At 47.5% G+C, this 24,188-nt stretch overlaps 1 protein-coding gene across 3 annotated transcripts in view; it reads left to right on the forward strand.

Annotated features, from left to right (window-relative positions):
- The window catches only part of LOC147250126 (AP-1 complex subunit mu-1-like), a 32,806-nt gene extending 17,964 nt beyond the window's left edge, over positions 1-14,842 (forward strand). For 2 of the 3 annotated variants that reach the window (XM_086225036.1, XM_086225033.1), the window contains exon 4: positions 12,711-12,870. In XM_086225036.1, coding sequence (XP_086081162.1) covers positions 12,711-12,767 — 57 coding nt within the window. In that variant the 3' untranslated portion in view covers positions 12,768-12,870. Of the gene's footprint in view, positions 1-12,710; positions 12,871-14,261 lie in introns of those variants that run through there. The other variant, XM_086225035.1, reaches the window with a different exon arrangement.
- Positions 14,843-24,188: the final 9,346 nt, after the last annotated feature.

The following is a 24,188-nucleotide window of genomic DNA, read 5'->3' on the forward strand; positions in this document are numbered from 1 at the left end:
TTATGTTGATAAAGTTATCATCACAACTTCAGAGGGAATAACACCTGTATCAGGGTTGGACAGTGCAAAGACCTTTCTTCTTTGGTCTGAATAATAACCAACAAATCCCAAACACCACTCCATTGTGGTGGTCATTGCAATCAGAACGTAGAAGCTAAGAACTCTGTATGAGTCCCTGCTAACTCTGCATCAGGCGATCTGCTCTGTTTTCAGCCACCCACTTTCCAGTTGTGCAGGGTTGTTTTTAGCAGGCATTTTAGATTTAGTTTTAGTCTCAGTCTTTGGGACTAAATGCTTCTTAGTTTTAGTCACATGTTAGTCATTTCTATCCTTGATAGTTTTCGTCTAGTTTTAGTCGGCGAAAACTCAAAGGTTTTAGTCAAATATCAAAGATCCCTCTAAATAAAGATGTGTGTGTGGGTACTTAAGAGGCCACTACAGTGTTAGGATGGAGCACTGAAACTGATCCACCTTCAAAGGGGAGTTTCCCCTCTTTTTCTTTCTCTACCTTTTACTTTTATTCTTTTGTTGCAGATGCAGACAACACACTGGCACACAATAGGAGTATTGTATCACAATAAAATAGGACTAAACAAAAATAAAAGCACACTTGACTTCCATGTGAACGACCTCATGTCCTCCAAGTTGGCTTTAGCTGCTGTTATTGGTTTAAGCATCCAGGTGTGTTGCTTAGACAGGGAACAGCAGCAGGTCTGAGGACTCCCGTGTTTCCCAGTCCCACAAACACGGGTCAGAGCACTCCACCTGCCACCCGTCCACAAATGAACAGGGTTTTATTCATAACACGCTAGATTAATAGAAGGCTGCTTTAAACCAGCCAACATTAGGGGGCCCTGGCAGCCCCGTTCATTCTAGCTTTAGCATGTAGCACTAGGAAGCGCTCTCTGCTCCACAGGGAGGTGGAACCACCACCACCAAACTTTAGGCTTCATACAAACAGAAACTGCATCACAGGGTGAGCCTCACAGACTAAAGCTATGCTTTAATCGTCCCTCTGTTCACGACCACCCGACACCGCTGCTGCTGCCGAGGTGTGAGTCTTGTCTGCTGCAGACAGGCCCAGACTCTGTGTGTGTGTGTGTGTGTGTGTGTGTGTGTGTGTGTGTGTGTGTGTGTGTGTGTGAGAGAAAGAGGCTTTTAGTCATGTGTACTGATGATGGGGGCGTGACCATTAGGACCAACAGCTACAGCTGGCTCCAGTCTGATGTTTGAGCTCTTGATGGACATTGCATGCTTGTTATACTTGGCGGACAAAACCCGCATGTTTTGACACTTTGATCGTCCACCCACTCACAATTTAGTCTCGTCTCGTACTTGTCAGACGAAAATGTTTACAATTTGGTCACATTTTAGTCTTCACAGGGCGATAGTGACGTTGGCATGGCGGTGGCGTTTGTCTTCGTCTCATTTTCGTCATGGAAAAAAAGGGTCTGACGTCGTTATTTTCGTTGTCGTCCAGCGTGACGAAAACAACACTGCAGTTGTGTGAGAGGGGGAGGAGTTACATCAGCGACGGGCAGCAAGAGTCGCAGACAGGAGGTTCAGAATCAGAATCAGAAAAACCTTTATTGCCAAGTATGATTTTACACATACGAGGAATTTGTTGTGGTGCTGTTGGTGCAGAAAATGATAAAACTATAAATATACATACATACAATCTGTTTTATGGGATAAGGGATCAGTGCAGTCGGCAGTAATAAACTACCACAGAAAAGCTGCCAATGAACAAGTCGTCCAAGTTGAGCGTTAATGTAACGCATAGAGTTTTAATTCGGATATTTTTTTAGTTAACTTAGTGGTTGTGTTAATTTTGATTAGGTTTTGCTGATTGACTCCTCCACAGTAGAACTGGAGTGAGTAAACTGACGTGGTCGGTGGACAGACACAGTTTCCATGGGCTTGTGGGTGGGTAACTGCCCCCTAGTGGACACGCAGAGAAGCGTGTAAGACGGCAGCTCTGCTTCCTGGTCTGAACTCTGGGTTGTCAGGGTTCTGGTTCTATTATAAACTGGGCCATATTTCTAGAAATGTGTGCTGTCCCTCCTAATCAGACCAGGTCTCCCCCAGAAAGTTTTCCAATTGTCTATGAAGCCCACTTGGTTTGCTGGACGCCACCTCGACAGCCAGCGGTTGAACGACGACATACGGCTAAACATGTGGTCGCTGGTCCGCAGGGGTCCAGAGACACTATGGAGTCCGACATCGTCTTCTCAAATGTACACACCGACTCAATATTAATTTGGTGACCTCCGACCGGCGTAGTCGGATGTCATTACCGCCAACATGAATAACGATTTTACCATATTTACGTTTACTTTTAGCCAGCAGTTTTAAATTTGACTCAATGTCGCCCCCTCTGGCCCCTGGAATGCACTTGACTATGGTCGCCAGTGTTGCTAATTTAAATGTTAAATGGACTCAGTTTTATAGAGCGCTTTTCTACCTGAGCAGCAAGGGCCAAGCTAGGAGCTAAGCTAAGGCGGTCATCACCAGCTAACAGGGACTGGCTAGCTCTAGTAGCTAATTGTTTGGATCCATCGGTGTGGATCTGCAGCAGGTCCAGTTCGACCTCACTAAGCCTCGCCTCCAATGCTACAAACAAACTACATTTACGCACTTATCAGTACCACTACAGGAGGCTGAGGAGGAACTGAACATGTGGCCCACTGAGCAGGAGAGAGGAGAGCGAGAGGGGGAAGCCATCGCTAGCTTAGAGGGGAGAGTTTACAAGAAAGAAAGACTGTCACTACAAGACAGACGGTCTTTAAACTTAGGCCAAATAAAGCACTTAGCTTTGTAGTTTTGGCAGGAAATTAGTCAATGAAATAAGGAATTAGCAGGGAGGATCACACTTTAGCTAGCACAACGAAGCAAGGCACTATGTTCAGCAACATACAGAAAAAGGAAGTGAGGTCACACGCTTACTGCAACGCAGGAAGCCAAGATGCAAATGAAAAAAGACAACAGAAGGTCCAAGTCTAAAGTATTTCTGGTATCGTTATTACCAACCGACTGACCGGCGAATGAATCCTGCCTTTATAAAAGGCACTATTATATATTAATGTTGCTATGTGACCGAACTGCTCACTTGTTCTATTTCGATAGTCTTTCATTTAGCATAAGGTTTAATAAGAAGCTAATGATGCTAACAGACACAGAGCAACATTAATCCTGCGGAATCACCGTCCTTCCAAGGCTGCTAAACCAGCTCCAGCTAGCACCGCTAGCGCTCCTCGCTAGTCCTCCTTCAGAGCAGCTTTTACGGAAGGTTGAAACTACAAATATGGCAGCACAGATGGTGAAGTGCACAATGACTAGTGAAGATATTTAAGTTCATTTTACAACCTAAAGAAGAGGAGAATCCTGTAGGATGGCTAAAATACAGTATTTTCCGCACTATAAGGCGCACTGCATTATAAGGCACATAGAATAGAAACTACTGTAGTGGCTGGGGTTGCGTTATGCATCCACTAGATGGAGCTGCACTAAAGGGAATGTCAACAAAACAGTCAGCTAAGTCAGTCAGTCAAACTTTATTCATAGAATACAAACCAACGTTCTGACAACTCCGTTCACTCCCAAAACAAGTCGGTTCATTCACAATACGGTACTGTACGTACCGGTAGCTGCTGACTGACAGCCTTGGGTTTGAACTCTGCGTCGTAAGCGTGTCTCTTGAAAGGAGCCATTTTGGGGTTTTTATACACACACAAGTGGTGTGGGACTGGAATTCCCCTTTACCGTTTTTACCGCTGTTACTAGCCATAATTATCCAATATTGATCCATATAGAAAGCGCATCGGATTATAAGGCACACTGTCGGTTTTTGAGAAAATTGAAGGCTTTTAGGTGCACCTTCTTGTGCGGAAAATACGGTACTGTTGAATACAGGGTACATTTTATGAAGACAAAGGGACTGTTTGTTTCATTATTTTATTTTGAATAAATATAATTATGATTTTAAAAAATTATTACTTTTTTTGGGGGGGGGCCCCCTGTCAGTCATGAGCCTTTACAATCATCCTAACGTTTCTCCTCAATACGGCGCCCCTGATTGTTGGTCATCTTCTACAGCTACAGTCACATAATCACTAAGAAAGGAAGCAGCAGGAGTGACCAGGACTTCCTGCTCCTCCTCCTCCTCCTGCTCCTCCTGCTCCTCCTCCTCCTCCTCCTCCTGCTCCTGCTCGGTCTAAGATGTATTAAAGAGATTAGACGGCTTAATGTGGAACTGCAGTCGGACTGACTGTGACTGGAACCTCCCTCATGCAGATGTTGGCAGGTGTGAAACAGCAGAACGGCCTGTACCTCACATACAGACTCAGGGTCTGGGTCAAGGTCATGATTAGGATCTGGGTCCAGATCTGGGTCTGTGTCTGGGTCTGGATCCGAGTCATGTTCAGGGTCTGAGTCTGGGTCAGGTTCAGGATCTGGGTCTGGGTCTGAGTCTGGGTCTGGATCTGAGTCAGGTTCAGGGTCTGAGTCTGGGTCAGGTTCAAGGTCTGGGTCTGGGTTCACCGCGCTAAAAGGAGGTTTTCCGACCTGCTGAGAACTGCAGCCCTCTGTGTTTCAGTCAGGAACTCTGACCGTGGATGGAATTCTCACTACTGGGCCAACAACTCTCTCAAGTATGAGAAGCAGTATTTGCTGATACTTGTACTTCTACTTTCACTGGTGAACCTTAACAATGACAACCTTTGCTCTTAACTCATTGCAGCAGCTCTGTGTGAATGGTGTGAGGGTCCAGCTGTGTCAAGCTTGTCTGGTTTTTATGATATCTTCTCTAAAGAGAATTTAATGTGAAATAGGAGACATTCTACTATGGAATTAAAATATTTGATGTCATCAAAATGTAGTTTGATATCAGGCGGCCCGGTGGAGCAGTGGTCCTCACTGTGGGCCCCCAGCAAGAAGGTTGTGGGTGGAGCCCCGGCTGCAGCACGGGTCTTTCTGGGTGAGTCTCCATGTTCTCCCTGTTCCTGCTGGGTTCTCTCTGGTACTCCAGCTTCCTCCACAGTCCAAAGACATCAAGAGGGACCAGGTTAATCCAGACTCTAAATTGACCGTAGGCGTGGCTGGGAGAGCCAATGGTTGTCTGTCTCTATGTGTTGGCCCTGCCATGGACTGGTGACCTGTCCAGGGGGAAGGCTGCTGGGATAGGCTCCACCCTCAACAGGAGAAGATGGAGAAGATGGAGGGGTGGATGGATGATAGGTGGATGGATGGATGGTGGATGGATGATGGGTTGATGGATGATGGATGGATGATGGGTGGATGGATGGTGGATAGTGGATGGTGGATGGATGATGGATGGATGGTGGATGGATGGTGGATGGATGGGTGGATGATGGGTGGATGGATGGTGGATGATGGATGGATGGTGGATGATGGGTGGATGGTGGATGGATGATGGATGGATGGTGGACGGATGGTGGATGGATGGTGGATGATGGATGGATGGGTGGATGGATGGATGGGTGGATGGTGGATGGATGGGTGGATGATGGATGGATGGTGGACGGTTGATGGATGGATGGTGGATGATGGATGGATGGGTGGATGATGGATGGATGGTGGATGGATGGATGGATGGTGGATGGATGGTGGATGATGGATGGTGGTTATCATTTCGGATGGATGGTGGATGGATGGTGGATGGATGGATGGATGGGTGGATGATGGATGGATGGTGGATGGATGATGGATGGATGGGTGGATGATGGATGGATGGTGGACGGTTGATGGATGGATGGTGGATGATGGATGGATGGTGGATGGATGATGGATTGATGGTGGATGGATGGGTGGATGATGGATGGATGGTGGATGATGGATGGATGGTGGATGGATGGATGGTGGATGGATGGGTGGATGATGGATGGATGGATGGTGGATGGATGGATGGTGGATGGATGGTGGATGATGGATGGATGGATGGATGGTGGATGGTGGATGGATGGATGGTGGATGGATGGTGGATGGATGGATGATGGATGGATGGTGGATGGATGGTGGATGGATGGTGGATGGATGGATGATGGATGGATGGATGATGGATGGATGGATGGATGGATGGTGGATGGATGGTGGATGGATGGATGGTGGATGGATGATGGATGGATGATGGATGGATGGTGGATGATGGATGGTGGATGGTGGATGGTGGATGGTGGATGGTGGTTATCATTTCGGCTTGTATCACGAGCATTAGAGGTGTGCGGTCACACATTGGTGTATGGTGGTCCACACAGATCTGCTGCCAGCCAGAGGCACCAGGATGGAGACGAGGTGGCGCTGCAGGGTGGTGGTTTATTTTTTCAATAGTTTTAAACAGCAGCAAGACCTAATAAAAGTAGTGTTATTGCACCCGATGTGTTCTTACCTCGTAGGAGTAGGAGCCTGGTTTCCTATTGAACGTGTGATTATTGTGAAAGCAGGTTCAGGGCCTCGCTGCTTCTGTCACACTGGCTTTGAATTGTCTCATTCAGGCTTGGCAGTTGACTTTGTTAATTTCCAGTTGTAGCAGAGAGGAAATGTTCCTTTAGTGTGTTTTCATCAACTGGTTCAGGTGAAGATCAAAGACCAGATAGTGCCGCCAAAGATGGCAGTGTGGCGCATGGCTTTGGTTGTCACACAGTAGAAGAAGAGGAGCTGCCAATCATCAAAATTGGACCTGAGTTGTTAGCTGTGGTCGGGCAGGGTTGACCAGCAAGTGTTGGACACACACAAAGACAAAGACAAAGCTTGGGAGTGAAAGTGATGGTGATGGAAACTTCTGATTGGTCAAGTTTAGCCTAAGATGTCGCTGCTCCTGCCATTCCCTCAACCTTTCCTGATGCATTAAATGGGCTTCAACTTAAGTGGATGGAAAGCGAATCAGTTGCTGCCAGCCATCAGGGGCTGTGATGGTTCTCCACTCACACAGTGGACGTTCGCCTCTGACTCCCATTAGAATCACTGAGTGTTAAATGTCTCTTCCAGAGGTCCAGATGTGGTGATGCTGAAGGCAGACGGCTCCGCGTGTCACTCTGTGAATCATGGCAGAGTTATGGGGGAAGGCACTGAGTAATGCTGGGAATTGTCAAGTCACAGATGGAACCAAGCAACAGCGAAACACCAAATATCTCCCAGCTGGCAAACGTCCCACGTGACTGCCAGTGGTGATAGAACCATTATTGTAGCAGCCTCTTGCATGTGACCTTTAATCCCCTCAGTGTCTGTCCACAGACACACAAACACAACAAACTCTTGTGTTGTTCTGTACTGTTGCTGGTGGGCGGCTGTTGCTTCATCGGCCAGTGCTCAGATGCTGAAGGTTCCGTTCCTGCCTCTCTGTCTGAGACACCTTGAGGAGGTTGAAGGGCAAACGAGGAGAGTAGAGGAAGCACAAGTTTGGCACAATAACCACAAATATCCTGAAAATCCAGTTCTAATTCCAGTTCAACAAGACATTTAGCAACACAAGTTGGTCTTCAGTGAGCAAAGATTTACACGTTGATGTGTCCGAGTGACTGACGCAGGCTCGCCAGACCAACGTCTGTGTTTGGGTGTTTTTTTCACTGCTGGAAATTTAACAATTCTCAAAAAAATGATTTTAGGGCAAAATATGTTTCTTCCTTTTCACAAGGCTGCTTTAAATTGCACACTGTTACAATGCTGGAAACCAGTTATGAATTCAACAGGCAGCTGATGGCAGCTCGTCCTCCAGATACGTTTTGTGCTGCAGCAAAGGCGCAGCTCTGTTGCTCAGAGGTTCTCATTCAAACCAACACAAACACATTACTAAATGTGATAAAACAGAACTTTCAAAACTTTTTGTTCAAAAAATTCCCAATGATGAGCAAGTGAAGGAGGATTCCTCAGCCTTCCTTCCAGCCGTCCTGCCCTGCCTGCAGCTCAAAGGTCAGGGAATAACGGAGACAGGAAAGGCCTCAGGGAGCCACGTGCAAAAGCTCGGACCCCCGTGCAGGCCCTGCTCCTAAATGTTTATGTTCACTCTGGTATCCAGGCTGCTGCCAGAGCCTGCAGCCAAGGAATGATTCAGGAATTCTTGCACATGAGACAGGGAATTCTGCCCTGGCTGATAGGAACCCCAGAGAGGAACCAGTCTCCTGCTGACTCCCTCTCACACCATCTTTCTCCTGATTTCTGGGTGTCTGATGAGATCCAGTCAATCAGTCAAATACAGGCCTGTTCATCTGGTGGGGGGAAAGGTTCTGATGGCAAATGAATCTTGGCACATTCACGATCACCAGAGCTTCACAGCTGAAGACGGTAGTTGTGTGTTTAAAAGGGCGTTTTGATGATCTGCATGCAGGGGGCGGGGGGGGGGGCAGAGGCAGAGTGACCATCCAGTAACCCTTCAATCTCCACTTCCCCCAGTGACCGTGCCCAAGATGGACTGGTGACCCGTCCAGGGTGAACCCGCCTCTCTCCTAATGTCAGCTGGGATAGGCTCCACCCCCTCAGGACCCTTAATGGGTACAGAAAATGGATGGATGACGGCTGATGGATAGGTGATGGACGGATAATTGACCAGTGTTGTAATCTAGCTGCTGATGTTATATGGCAGAGGATGTGTGTGTGTGTGTGGTGTGACATGGTGACGCCACTCTAATGAATCTGTGGTTTCACACATGAACTGTCAAGACTTGGTTTTTCATTTGTGTGTGTTTACTGTACACAGAGACATGTGTATGTTGTGTGTGTTTAGTTTTCATTCCAAACGGAGGCTCAGAAGACAAAATGCGGAGCTGCATCGATGTGCAGTACACTTGTGTGTGTCTGCGTGAACACACACTCAAAACAACATCGTCTGTATGGCGTGCATCCTCACTTGGATCGAGGGGGAAGGGGGCGTATCAAGGCCTAAATTAGAGACCTCCCCTGAGGCTTCTCAGTTAAAGGACCCTCTTTAAACACCAAGCTACCAATTAGCAGCAGCAGCCGCCAGGCCTACCCATCCATTACCCAATCCAGAGGAGAAGTAGGGACCTCAGCTGTCTTCCTCTTCTACCTTTCATGTAAAAGCCTTGTAGGAAACCAGTATTTGATGGTTACAGGGCAGGCAGGCCTGGGGGGGGTCCATTCATTGTGTGGTGCAGCAGCTGGCTATGCTGTAGTTACATGTGCACTACCAGACTGCTGATGGACCAGCTCGCTACGCTGTGGTTCACTGCAGGGACGACTCAAGGCCGGGGTTTGTTTGCCTGGTGAGAAACAGGTCATAACAACTCACAGACCCACAGAGGCAGCGTGTCCGATCTCCTCCTCTTCACCAAGGACGAGAGGTGAGGTTGAGCTCTGGTTGAGAACTTTGTTCTTCATCGTCCAGTGGTGGAGTTGCACATCTCCTCCACGTTTAACTCTTTTATTGTGCATCCTGGCACTGCAGAGGAATCAAGTCATCATAATCATGTGTATAGCTCTGCCCTTCATCTCGAATGTGAAAGTGCTCGATGCTCCTCGCTGCAGTTCGGACAGCTGTGCCCGGTCAGCACTGCCAACAAGCACAAGCAGCTGCTACCATTCTGATCTGGAAACACCCTGATGAGCGGTGCGTACAGTAACAGGAGCTTGGCTCTGTGTAATACATCATCCGAAACCGGATGTCCCACCATTCTGCTACTGAAGCAGAATGATTTTCCCATCAACGAGGCGTCAGGACCGCTGTCACCCCTCATTTAGTGAGCTATCGGCGTGTTTTGTTGATAACTAATCTTTATTCCAACCTAAACCCCGACCTTCCCCCGAGCCTAACCAAGTGGGTTTTTGCGTTTCTGTGTGTAAACCTTCCAGACCTCACAATTGGCGCGATCAAACTGATGGTAAACTACTGCAAGGAAAAGAAACTCTCATGATTTAGCTGCTGTGATTTGTTCAGCTCAGACTAATGTTCAGTTTTGTGGCGGCAGGCTATGCTGACCTCGATCACATGATCACAGGGTGGGGAAGACGTGCTGGCCAGGAGCCAGAACCAGCATCTGCTATCACGTGTCACCAGTATGTATCTGCCATTCATCCAAATTGAAGCCAGGATAATGGGACAGGCTCGTGAGACTCCAGTGAAACAGGGACAGTGTTCAGACATGACGGAAGAAGCTGCTACTGTGTTGCCTAATTCTCACATCACCATCTCCATCAATTGTGTACGGTTTATCTGTGTGATTGTGTGCTTGTACCTGGCCGCCATGTTGGAAACATTGGCTACCAAAGATGCTGCTGTACAGTGTGGGTGTTAAATGACACGCAGAAGACTAAGAACACCACATTTAACAGTGGCCTTTATTGATACACAGCCATATAAGGTCACACAGATAGACTGACAAGTCCAGATAAGAGAGACACAGCACCGTCACCCCCCAGCAAGAAGGTTGTGGGTGGAGCCCCGGCTGCAGCACGGGGTCTTTCTGGGTGAGTCTCCATGTTCTCCCTGTTCCTGCTGGGTTCTCTCTGGTACTCCAGCTTCCTCCACAGTCCAAAGACATCAAGAGGGACCAGGTTAATCCAGACTCTAAATTGACCGTAGGCGTGGCTGGGAGAGCCAATGGTTGTCTGTCTCTATGTGTTGGCCCTGCCATGGACTGGTGACCTGTCCAGGGGGAAGGCTGCTGGGATAGGCTCCACCCCCACCACCCTGAACAGGAGAAGAGGGAGAACATGGAGGGATGGATGGATGATGGATGGATGGAGGGCTGGATGGATGGGTGGATGAATGGATGGAGGGATGGATGATGGGTGGATGGAGGGATGATGGATGGAGGGAGGGATGATGGATGGGTGGTGGGTGGATGGATGGGTGGAGGGATGGATGATGGGTGGATGGAGGGATGATGGATGGAGGGATGGATGATGGATATAGGGAGGGATGATGGATGGGTGGGTGGATGGACTGGACTCATTTTTGCTGGTCAGCAGCAGGATTGTTTGTTAGTTTGGGATCAACCTTCGGGCCATGGTGTGGTGATGTCACATTGTTCGTCCGCTGGACCTGATAGCAGCATGGTTCAGCTCACCTGAGGGTTCATCAGAGGGAGAACTTCCTGACTGCAGGGTCATGTGACCAGGACCTGAAGGCTGATTGAATCTGATCCCTGTGCAGATCTGAGCAGGTGTGATTGGGTTTTGTCTAACCAGTGTGTAAAAGGGGCATTGTGCAGCAGAGCTTCATTTCTGTGTCATGAAAACTACGACGACTGCATCTTGATGTATTTGTTTGAGAGTTGTTGAGGGTCACCAGTTGGGGGTCCAGGCCTTGTCACAGTCACACTCTGGATTTGATTCAGGATTGCAGTTGCTGGGATAGCAGAAGGAACTAAATAGACCCTCATAAGTACAGCAGCTTAGTGGTGTGTGTGTGTGCGTGTGTGTGTGTGTGTGTGTGTGTGTGTGTGTGTGTGTGTGTGTGTGTGTGTGTGTGTGTGTGTGTGTGTGTGTGTGTGTGTGCAGTGACAACATATGGTATCTGGTATGACACTCTACTCTTAACAGGATTTGGCAGGTAATTTCTGTAAACTCACTTTCACATGTTAGCTGAATTACAGATATGCTTGCACACTCTACTGTCCAGCTGTGCTATTGTTTCCAGAGTGCCCCTGGTTGCCCCTAGCAACCCTCAGAAACACACCGCTACCATGGCTCTGGCTCTGATTGCTCTTGAAGCAGATCTGATTTAAGGCAAATGAAATCCAGATACTCTGAGCTTATGGGTGAATAGTTTCACCACTCCCCTGCCAAACCTTAAGCACACACAAGTCTGTTTCCATAACAAAAGCCATGTGTGCGTGTGTGTGTGTTTGTGTGTGTGTGTGTGTGTGTGTGTGTTATTGTTATCATTTCAGAAATCATAGCTTGTGTTCTTTAAGCAGCTGAGTGTGGCTTTGGGACAGTTTCCATTCATCGGCCACACTGATCTCAGGCCTGTTTCCCTACTTAACCTTCCTGATATGCTGTTATATGTTGCCCACCTGTGTGTGTGTGTGTGTGTGTGTGTGTGTGTGTGTGTGTGTGTGTGTGTGTCTTAAAGAGAAAGAGGAAGTAGAGATATTGAGCTAACCCTTGCTCTCTAAAGATAAGCAGACCACTAAACACAAGCCAGTTTTATGTGTGCACACAAACTTTACACACGAGTATGTTTGTGTGTGTGTGTGTGTGTGTGTGTGTGTGTGTGTGTGTGTGTGTGTGTTTCCTGTGCTCTTATTGACTATTTCAAATGTTTAATTACCGATTCCTGGGCCAAGCAAAGCAACATTCTGAACTCTTGAGCAGGACAAACCAAAAAGGCTGAAACTGTCTGCTCTCAAATCGGGAATATCAATAAGACCCAGCAAGGAAAAGAAATACGATCGTTTGGTTCAGGACCAGCCTCTGGAGACGGTTTGGTACCGAGAGAAGATCTGAAGATACAGTGGTGCTGAGTCAGACGGGTCTCAAGCAACGATCCCTCACTCTGTAAGATTTAATTCACCATTGAGACACATTTGATCTTCGTGTCTTTGTGTTTTGTTTTGATTCCATCTGAGAAAGTAGAAGTGAGGCCTAGAATGAAAGATCCCTCCCCCCATGTATTGAAGTACTGGAAATACTATAATATGAGTCAGTCAATCATTTCTTCCTCATTAAAGTTCCTCCCTCGCCACCGTCTCTGCTCCCTCACTGAGAACGTTCCTCACGCTCGTGTTTATCTGCAGGACTCAGACGTCTCTCTCACTTTTGGGGACCTGGAGGCTCCAAAAGTCCACATCTAACGAGTAGCTGCTGAAAACTGGACCAGGATCAGCGTCCTAAATATTTGTGATGTCACAAATCCAGCTTCAAGGCCCGCCCCTTATCACCCAGCACCGAGGAAGGTGACGCTTTCACCAATAAATGTGGAGCCTCCCGACTCGGATGAACTGAAGTCAAGTTGCTGGAACACTGAAGTTCTAGTCAACATGACTAATTGTCACTCACGGTCAAGACTAAGACCAGAACCTGAACCTGTCCTGTTAGTGTGTCAGCAGAGCTGTGACAGAAGCTCCGCCGGTGCAGGCGGCTCCCTCAGGCTGTCTGCTCCCTCATCCATAGACAATCTCTCAGTTTCCATCTCCTGCAGTCTCACTGCTCCTCAGCGAGAGCTTTGCTCACCAGTTCTGTTGTTTGAAAGAGGCTCGCAGTTCTTTTACTCTGTTGTGCTCTGACGAATCCAGCACAGAGTTTGGTGTCTTCTGTCTTGCTGGGGGAACACTGGACCACGATCGGGCTGCGCCAGGGTCCGACTCGCCCTCTGCCCCTGGTTTGAGGCTGATGGGAACTGATCCTGGAGTAGGAGGAGCTTACAGAGCATCTTGTGATGGACTCGTGGTTCTTTTGTGGATTCCAGCAAATGGGAGCAAAACCAGGCAACAGTGAAGCAAACATCCAAGCTGGGATGTTGATTTTACGTTCTATTCTATTATGAATGTGAAGAAACAGACGCCAAGCATGGTTATTGAGGTCATGAATCAGGAAGAAGCTGCGTGTGTCAGTCAGCTGGAAGTGAGTGCATCACCTAAACTTCATCTCTGGTGTCAACTGATGACAACGCAGCTCAACACAACCTTGCTGACGTTCTCTGTAAGATGTCCGTGTATTATAAAGTACATGGATTAAATCTGAAGGTGCGATTTTATTTCTGTAATTATGAACAAAATGACACCATGGTAGCGTCGGTAGGTGTACCAGCAAACAGACACATCACGTGATCAATATGTATGTTTGCAAAAATAGAGTGGGTATCAAACGCAGCGACAAGGCAGCTCAGGACTGAGGAGACCAGAGGTGACCAATGGTGGGTTATTTCTCCATGACAGCCTCCAGTCCCCAGTAATCAAACTGCTCCAGATTTAGAACAATTCACCCTTGAAAAAGAATTTATTACTGCAACCACGTTCTTCAAAAATAGGAAATGCCCCGGACCAGGTGGAGATCCCAGTCCCAGTCCCAGTCCCAGCCCCTGTACCAGTCCGAGATCCCAGTCCCAGTCCCAGCCCCTGTACCAGTCCGAGATCCCAGTCCCAGTCCCAGCCCCTGTACCAGTCCGAGATCCCAGTCCCAGTCCCAGTGAATTTTTCCCTGCTCTCACTTGATGAAGAACCACCGTCTGTGGTTCCTCATGGAATGTGGAAGTGAACACCGATTGTTTAGGGACACCAGATTGAGCAAAAATGGCTGCTGCTTGTTTCTTTTTTGACTGGTAATCATTTACTCAATATTCTTTTCAGTCCAAGTCCTTAGATGCTGCCGTGGCTCCAGACTGAGAGACGGACTGACAGGCCCGAGCAGTGTGATCTCCTCAAACAACTGCTCCCTCACAGCGGTTTCTAGGAATAACAATGAGTCCTGGCAGCAGACGGGATGCACCACAGTTCAAGGTTTCCCTCCGCATGGATGATGACGCGGCTCAGAACCTTGAATTCTACACACATTTGGAGAAATATCATTATACAAGACTCTTAGATTACATGTGTGAAAACTGTGAAAAGTTATCATGTCATAGACCGAGGGACAACTGTTGGCAGCTCAGGAGGAAGGTTGTCTCTCTCACATACGCACATGTGTATGTGAGAGTGGGAGTGAGGTCACTCACTTCCCAGGCCGCTACTGAACATGATCAAGTTAGCAGAGGAATGTCACACAGGAAGTCCTTTGCATTTTGATTTCAATGACACAAACAGTACATATATGGAAACACACACACACACACACACACACACACACACACACACACACACACACACACACACACACTGTGCTCCAGCAGAGCACCAGTATTGTTTGGAAGCCTTCAGCATGCAGCTCTCTAATTACGGGCCATTGTTTCCTCCCTGAATACTTCAGCTTGTGATTCACTCACTGAACACTCTGGCGGGCCCTGGGGATCCACCATTCTACAATCGTTCCACCTGCTCTTGGGTTTATGTTTATTACAATAAAGCTCATAAACTGCAGCATTGTTACTGCATCACCTCATTTGTTTTTGTAGGATCATATCAACTGGGAAATATATAAAGCAGCTTTAAACTGTAACTGTATCTCAGCATGGAAAACTGCCTCAAAGGCCTCACAAACACGGTTTACAGTCCCACATATTGTTTCCATCCTGCTGGTCGTCCACACTGCGGACGGACACGTGTGGCTGAGAAGAAAAAGGCACTGAAGGCTTTTACATCAAGTGTCCAAAGCAGCTGCATTGAGAATGACTGTTAGGATCAATACTGGTCATCAGAGGGACGGCTGGGAGATGCGGCTGCAGCAGCATCAGACCTCCTGGCCTCACAAGGCAAATATAAGGGTTTGAATCAAACAACAGGGCTGCAGTCAGGCAGGTCTGCCTTTCCTCAGCTGCATCAAAGAGAAAACATGAACCCAAGCTGAAGTCACCATGGCAAGTTAGGCTGGAGTTAACGTATCCAGTTAGGCTGGAATTAACGTGTCAAGTTAGGCTGGAGTTAACTTGTCAAGTTAGGCTGGAGTTAACGTGTCAAGTTAGGCTGGAGTTAACTTGTCAAGTTAGGCTGGAGTTAACCTGTCAAGTTAGGCTGGAGTTAACCTGTCAAGTTAGGCTGGAGTTAATGTGTCAAGTTAGGCTGGAGTTAACTTGTCAAGTTAGGCTTGAGTTAACGTGTCAAGTTAGGCTGGAGTTGACGTGTCAAGTTAAGCTGAAGTTAACGTCTCAAGTTTGGCTGGAGTTAACTTGTCAAGTTAGGCTGGAGTTAACATGTCAAGCTAAGCCTAAGTTAACGTGTCAAGTTAGGCTGGAGTTAACTTGTCAAGTTAGGCTGGAGTTAACGCGTCAAGTTAGGCTAAACTCAACCTGTCAAGCTAAGCTGAAGTTAATGTGTGAAGTTATTGATGAACATCATTATTAGTCTGAAAATAAGCCAGAAATGCTCTTTAACATCTGCAGTCCCTTAGCAAGAACATAAATATAAAAGAACATGAAAGTACTAAATACATCAAAAAATACAGAGAAAATACAAGAGCAGTAGAGCAGTTTAAGCAACCTGCCCCCAATCACATGAGGAGTTCCTGCAGCTGATCACATGACCCGGATCTGCCTGCCTGAACCACCGAAGCTCTGGTCGCTGGGCCGTCGATGGACAGACACAGAAAAGACAGCAGTGAGAGGAACCTTGTCTTTCCTCTGTCTTTTCCTTCAGCGTGTGATGTTGTGAGCTGTGAGGTTCCCAAGCACAGAGTGAGACACACCACGTGGAAATGGTGCAACAGTCTCCCACACAGGCGGATCGTTCCAAAGAAATCAACACGTCCTTGCTTCATGTTTGCTGCACTGTTATTGCTGCTCGCTGACCTCTCAGCCCTCCAGCCTGCCTCGCGGGTCACGGGCCCTCTGCCCAAATGTCTGTTTGACTTGGCACGCTGGAACAAAGTCACCATCTCATAAACTTGGAGGGCGCCTCACCCTGGGACCTCCCCCGCTAGCTGGGCTGTGACCTAGTTCTTGGTCCAGAATGGCCTGGTGACCCTGATGCTCTTCTGATCAGTGAGGACACGCTGCCTGGCGGGAAACCGGCTCTCTGACACGATGTCAATCACCCCGCCCCCCCTCCCCGGGCCCTCTGTTGCTGCTCCTGCTACCACAGCACTCCTATATGTGTTGTACTGGTGCAACCTCCAGGCCCTGCTTCAGATGTCCTGGTCACAAGGATGAGCTGAAAACATATGTGTGGTCAAAGGTCAAAGGTCACCATGACAGTGGATACATGCATGATGCAGTTTTTTTTACCACTGAGGTAGTGCAGCTGTGTCTGCGTTCAGTGGGAGGAGGCAGAGCTGCTGCAGAGACGAAGACTTGCCGACACCTAGGAGATGGCGGACAGGGGGGATCGAGAGGGATCAGGAGTGATCAGATTAGCATCAGGGGGGTTTAGGAGAGCATTAGGCAGGATCATTAGAAATGATTGGGAGTGATCAGGAAGGATCAGAAGTGATCAGGAGAACATTAGGAGGGATCCAAGATGATCAGGATAGCATTAGGAAGGATCAGAAGAGATTAGAAATAAATGGGGGGATCAGAAGTGATCGGGAGAGCATTAGGAGGGATTGGAAGAGCTAAGGAGTGATCAGGAGTAATCAGGAAGGTTCAGGAGCGATCAGGAATGACTGGGAGTGATTGTGAGTGATCAGTGGAAATCAAGAGGGATGAGGAGCCATCAGACAGGATCAGGGGAGATTAGGAATGATTGGGAGGGATCAGAAGTGATCAGGACAGCACTGGGCAAAGGGTTTTCTGTCCTTGCAAGTATTAAGACGTTAAAAAAATACTGTAATAAACACTGTAATGCATTTGACATGTTTTTTGCAGAACAAAAAAATTAATTACTGCAAACCCTAGCAAACACCTTCTCACTCATTAAAAATTCAGTCTGACATGAACATGAACACTTCCATCTTTCCTGTCAATCGATTCTCACTGGCCTGTTCCATGAATTATGGATAGAAACGTTTGGTGGAAACTTAAACGCTTCTGAAACTTCAGCGCTCACGAAAGGTTGTTTTGGCCTTTTTCAATCATTCATCCATCCCTCCATCCATCCATCCACCCATCCCTCCATCCATCATCCCTCCCTCCACCCATCATCCATCCCTCCATCCATCATCCCTCCCTCCATCCATCATCCATCCATCATCCCTCCCTCCATCCATCCCTCCATCCATCATCCCTCCATCCACCCATCATCCATCCATTCATCCACCCATCCATCCATCCCACCATCCAGCCATCATCCATCCACCCATCCATCCATCCCACCATCCAGCCATCATCCATCCACCCATCCATCCATCCATCCCTCCATCCACCCATCATCCATCCCTCCATCCATCATCCCTCCCTCCATCCATCATCCATCCCTCCATCCATCATCCCTCCCTCCATCACTCCATCCATTATCCCTCCATCCACCTATCATCCATCCCTCCATCCATTCATCCACCCATCCATCCATCCCTCCATCCATCCATCATCCATCCATCCATCCATCCATCCATTCATCCCCATCCATCCATCCATCCATTCATCCCTCCATCATCCCTCCATGTTCTACCTCTTCTCCTGTTCAGGGTGGTGGGGGTGGAGCCTATCCCAGCAGCCTTCCCCCTGGACAGGTCACCAGTCCATGGCAGGGCCAACATAGAGAGACAGACAACCATTGGCTCTCCCAGTCACACCTACGGTCAATTTAGAGTCTGGATTAACCTGGTCCCTCTTGATGTCTTTGGACTGTGGAGGAAGCTGGAGTACCAGAGAGAACCCACGCAGGAACAGGGAGAACATGGAGACTCACCCAGAAAGAACCCGTGCTGCAGCCGGGGCTCCACCCACAACCTTCTTGCTGGGGGCCACAGTGAGGACCACTGCTCCACTGGGCCATCTATCTTAAAAGTCACTTGACAACTGAATCAAATCCAGTTACCTGCATGATCTCCCCAGAACTTCAGGCAGCAGTGGGCCCCAGGAACCCATGAGTTCCTTGAAGAAAAGTACCAGAACAGTGCTTTCGAAGGTTTTTATTTGTGGTGGTAGAACTGTACTGGTTTATACTGGGACCTGTCCCTCATTCATATAAATGACCCAACATTTACCGCAGCTGTCAGGTAAACCCAGTCGAGTTCAAACGCAGCTCGAACCACAGCACCAACATGGCCACTCACACAACTGAGCGTTCTGATCCCCCAGATGGAGGCTGCGGGATCAGGCTCCACCTCCACCCTGCTGCTGGTCCCTGGTGGGCTGAGGGGTGGGAACAGACTGGTCTTCTGTCTCATCATTCCACAACTCTCAGCGTTTAATGATGGACACATTTGAGTGACAAAACAACAAATCATTTTTCTTGGTGACGTTGGTTAGCATACAGAGGCAAGTTAGTTGGCTGCAAGGTCGTCTGATGATGTTTTAATACAACTTAAATATAAAAAAAACTGACCTTATTTCATTCATGCACCGTCTCGTTAACCAGATTAAACCAGGACTCTGACTCTGAGCCTTAACCTGGATGAGGACATAGCTGGAGCAGCGAGTGATCAGATTAACACCTGAGCAGTCATCTGAGCTCAGGCACGTTCCTGAAGTGAGCTGTGGGCTTGAGACCTTCATCGCTCTGTGAGCACGAGTGGAGGGCAGAGGACCAGGGGAGGACAAACACACCACCGGCAACAGATGACATCACCATGGTGATCAAGTCTGACATACAACGCAGGGACGTCATGTGGGTGTGTCTTCAGTCCCATGAGCATATCAACCTGAATATGACTGAACTATTCTCATGAAATATTCTGTCACCTCATCAAAACATGAAAGAAATATTCAGGTTGCTGCTGTCCATGTCAACGTAGCTGGTGACAAAACACTGAGCAGTTGACCCCCGTGCCTGAGCTACAATCAGCTGATGGAGAGCAGATCACATGGCCAGCCATCAGGTCTCTTTGTGTTACGTCTACGACGCTACAGAGATGGTCGCTAGTCCTGGACATGATTATCTGGACAGCATGTTCAGGCCCAGTAAGCCCGGTCTTTGCTTCCTGACGGCAGGTGGTCACCTTCCCTACACCTGCTGGCACTGAAGGGGAGGTGACCGATTGGCTGGTGGCCCATAACTCACTGATTTCCGGTACCTGCCTGCTGGTGAATGCAATGACGGCACTCGTTCCTCCTCAGGAACGCAGATGATGCTAAGAAACATCAGAGTCAAACGCAGCTTTTGCACAGCGAAAACATGCGGTTCTTGCAGCTCACTTCACTCGAACTGAACTCCTCCTCAGAATGTCAAGTCAGTTTTATTTCTATAGCGCCCAATCCCAACAAAAGTTCTCTCATGACACTTTACTAACAGAGCAGGTGGAGCTACGGGTGGCAGCTGGAGCCTCTTCAGGTCTGGAGCCTCCTCCAGCAGCACCAGGATCTGGGATGAGGGGAGAAGAAGAGGAGTTAGTAACACGTCTGAGGACAGGAGGAGGAGAGAGAAGCCCAGTGCATCATGGGAGATCCCCAGCAGTCTGAGCCTATAGCAGCAGATCTAAGGGCCAGCCTAAGCAGTCCTGACTATAAGCCTGATCAACAAGGAGGTCTTAAGTCTGCTCTTAAACCTAGAGAGGGGGTCTGGGTCCTGGACTGAAACTGGGAGACGGTTCCACAGGAGAGGAGCCTGATAGCTGAAGGCTCTGGCTCCATTCTACTGTTAGAACTCTAGGAACCAGCAGGAACCCTGCATCCTGGTAGTGAAGGGTTCTAGCTGGATCATAGGGGACTAGGAGCTCTGTCAGGGATGAAGGAGCCTGAGTGTTGAGGACTTTGATGGTAGAAGAAGAATTTTAAATTCTGTTCTGAATTTGACAGGGAGCCATGCAGAGAAGCAGTCCAGGAGAGACCTGGTCTCTGCTACCAGTTCTAGTCAACACGCGGCAGCAGCGTTCTGGACCAGCTGGAGAGTCTTTAGGGACTTATTAGTCCAGCCTGGTAGGAGGGGGGTGCAGTAATCCAGCCTGGAAGTGACAAAAGCAGGGACTAGTTTGTCTGCATCTTCTTGAGCCAGGATGTGTCTGATCTTAGCAATGTTACGTAGATGGAAGAAGGCGTCCTGGAGATTTGATGAATGTGAGAGTTAAAGGATCCTGGTCAAAGAGAACTCCTAGGTTCCTTACGGTGGTGCTGGGGGCCAGGGTGGTGCCATCCAGGGTACCTGTCTCATTAGATAGGCTGTCTCTAATATGTTTTGGGCCCAGGACAATGACTTCAATGTGGTTCATCATGAGCCTTGCTACCCCAGGACCACCACCCCTGACCCTGAAGCTTTGCCTCTGCTCACTGCGTGTGTGAGGTGGATTGTTGGGCCTTCATTCCCTTCGTTTGCACCAAAGAACCGTTACAAGAATCAGCTCCTTGGAAACGTTACGTGAACATTCGCTAAGGTCTCTTTGAACTTGTGTCTGCATCAAAGCTTAATTTTACTGGTCAGTTATATTTTTTACTAGTTTTCTTAAAGAACAATGCAATTCAGAACGAATTCTAAGGAAATGACATCATGGACACTGATGTTTGGTTTTATCACCATATATTTATCTTTAATTTTGCACTACCATGAAGCAGTTGGTTCAGCTGAATATGCCAGCTGGTCCCGCTTGGTGTGAGGTTCTTCTGATCTCCAGTCCAAGTGTCCGTGGATCCCTGATCCCCCGTCTGGATCAAGGAGACCTGGATTCTACCAGACCACCTGGAGAGTTGGTGACGGATGTTTCTGGACAGTTGAGCTGCTGTTAGCCGTAAGTTTCCATTAGCGTCAAGCTTAAAACACGTGGCTGGTTCTTCCAGTATTCTGGAGTCACTAAGAAGTGATAAGGTAGTAAGCTACTGTAGTAAGCTGAATACTTCCATTAGTGAGTACTGGAGAGGTGAAATTCACTTTTTGGATGAAGTACTGTTCAGGGACACGTCACAGTCAGCAGTATGTTAACCTGAGTTGAGCTGAACTGAACGTATGACTCCGAGCTGCTACAAAGTCACACACGCTGCCGCCGTTTAATCCCCATCATTTCAGGCGTGCTGGAACAAAGCACCATCATCTTAATCTCCTGAGAAATGTACCATCTTACTATTATGGACTTAAAGCAGAGCCGGTGTGTGTGTGTGTGTGTGCGTGTGTCTGTTGTGCAGCACATTGTGAAATCCAGCACTTAATTGTTCTTCTCCCGAGTCTCTGAGAGGACACGCCAGGACTCATCGTCTCCTGTGATCTTCAAGCATGCATCACACACTGCAGAGGCGACAGCCGAACAGCTCACTGAACGCCACATGCCAGGGTCACAGCCTGCGGGATCACTATGTGTTGCCATGGCGGTCTGTGTGGTTGTTGTGTGGCCAGGTGCACGTTACCTAGCAACACGTACAGTGTGAGGGAATTCCTACTCACGTGACTGAAAGCTGTGACGTGAAAGCGTTGACATTTCCATGTGATCAGTTGTGCATGCACTCAGACACGCCTGCAGGCGCCGGTGCTAAAAAGACATGCATTTGGCTGTGTGTATGTATGTATGTGTGTATGTATGTATGTATGTGTGTGTATATGTATGTGTATGTATGTGTGTATGTATGTATGTATGTGTGTGTATATGTATGTGTATGTATGTGTGTATGTATGTATGTATGTGTGTGTATATGTATGTGTATGTATGTGTGTATGTATGTATGTATGTATGTGTGTGTATATGTATGTGTATGTATGTGTGTGTAAGTGTGTGTGTGTATCTATGTGTGTATATGTATGTATGTGTGTATGTATGTATGTATGTGTGTGTATATGTATGTGTATGTATGTGTGTGTAAGTGTGTATGTATGTATGTGTGTATATGCATGTGTGTATGTATGTGTGTGTACGTGTGTATGTATGTGTGTGTGTATGTGTATATGTATGTGTGTATGTATGTGTGTACGTGTATATGTATGTGTGTGTAAGTGTGTATGTATGTATGTGTGTATATGTATGTGTGTATGTATGTGTGTGTACGTGTGTATGTATGTGTGTATATGTATGTGTGTATGTATGTGTGTATATGTATGTGTGTGTATGTATGTGTGTATATGTATGTGTGTGTATGTATGTGTGTATATGTATGTGTGTGTATGTATGTGTGTATATGTGTGTATGTGTATGTGTGTTTGTCTTGTTTGTCTCTTGTTGTCAAACCAGATTTCTAATGAACCTCAGAACAGAAACAGTAACATTGAACTGTCTTTGTCTCTGCAGGAAAACCAAAGCTTCTTCTTTTAATTTAATTGTGTTAAAGTCACTCTTCTTTATTGTCGTCAACAAAACATCCGGTTCATTTCTATATATTTAATTCATACTTTTCTCAACCAAACTCAGGTCAATCACCATGAACAGCAGGTTACTGGTATTGTTGGAGGTATTCAGTCCCTCCAGTAGTATTCTTTAAATATACTGTAGTGTCCCTGTCCAGTCACAGTCGCTGATGCTGTTGGTCCACACATCCTGCGGACAACAGTCGCCTGGTCTTGGCGGTTTCGCAGCTGCCGTCGTCCTGTGGGGATTTCTGGAAGTTTATAATGTAAACAGGTTTCCTCCCGAAGAAACTCAGAAATTGCAGTTGAGTTCCAGTGACATCCATCATGTTAGAGGCTGTGACATCATCAATGGGCGACAGAAACAAAGCAGCTGTGATGACAGGATTTCGCCGTTGGATGAGCCAAAGCAAATCTAAGTAGTTTATGTTACTTCTTATTACAAAAAAGAAACACCGATTCAGCTTCATTTGCTTGTAAAAATCAAAACAATCTGCCAAAGTAGTAATTAATGTTTAATTAAGGTGTCTTGAACGACCTCAACCCTCGATGAGTGATCCTATCAAACATGCGCATGCGCTTGCCACCCCATCCTCAGTGTTTACATGTCCCACCGAACATTCACTCGTTTAGAGCTCTGACTGGACTCACCTGCTTTACCTCACCTGTGTGTGGTCCCAGGTGCCCCCCCCCAGCTCACTCAACCTGCCCCAGTGCTCTGATACGTCTCACATGCTGATCCACTGAAGCATTCAGGAGAGTTAAACACACGTTGATAGTCACATAAACTAAGATAGGTGGCGTGTGTGTGCATGTGCGTGCATGTGTGTGTGCATGTGCGTGCATGGTCGTGCGTGTGCATGTGTGTGTGCATGTGCGTGCAAGTGTGTGCGCGTGCATGTGTGTGCAGGAGAATTTCTATCGGACTTCCATTTTTCATGATAACAATTAAAATATAATCTTTATGCAAACAGAAAATGGAAACAAACACATTCTGCTGATATGTCAGAGCTCTGCACGCCAACACTACGACGTGAGTCATCAGCTGTTAATAATTCCTCAGCTTCTCCTCACACATGCCAGCAGGTACACAAAGACATGTGAGCCGGCGGCATCTTCACACACTTGATGCAGTGGCGGTTTCTGCGGTTTCCACGTTCGTGCGGGATGTCTTGTTCTGACGTTGCTCTGTAGCTGACATGCAAATGATGTGGTTGTCTCTAAATGCTGTTATTGTACTGCAGCTTCTCACACTTGCCCTCGAGCACCAAGACACGAACATCAAACTCTCACAGCTCACTAATAAGCGGTGATGATGTGAATGAACATAAG

This window comes from Aulostomus chinensis, chromosome 14 (genome assembly GCF_037954235.1).
Source record: "Aulostomus chinensis isolate RoL2024-O1b breed Wild chromosome 14, RoL_Achi_v1.0, whole genome shotgun sequence".
Classification (NCBI taxonomy): domain Eukaryota; kingdom Metazoa; phylum Chordata; class Actinopteri; order Syngnathiformes; family Aulostomidae; genus Aulostomus; species Aulostomus chinensis.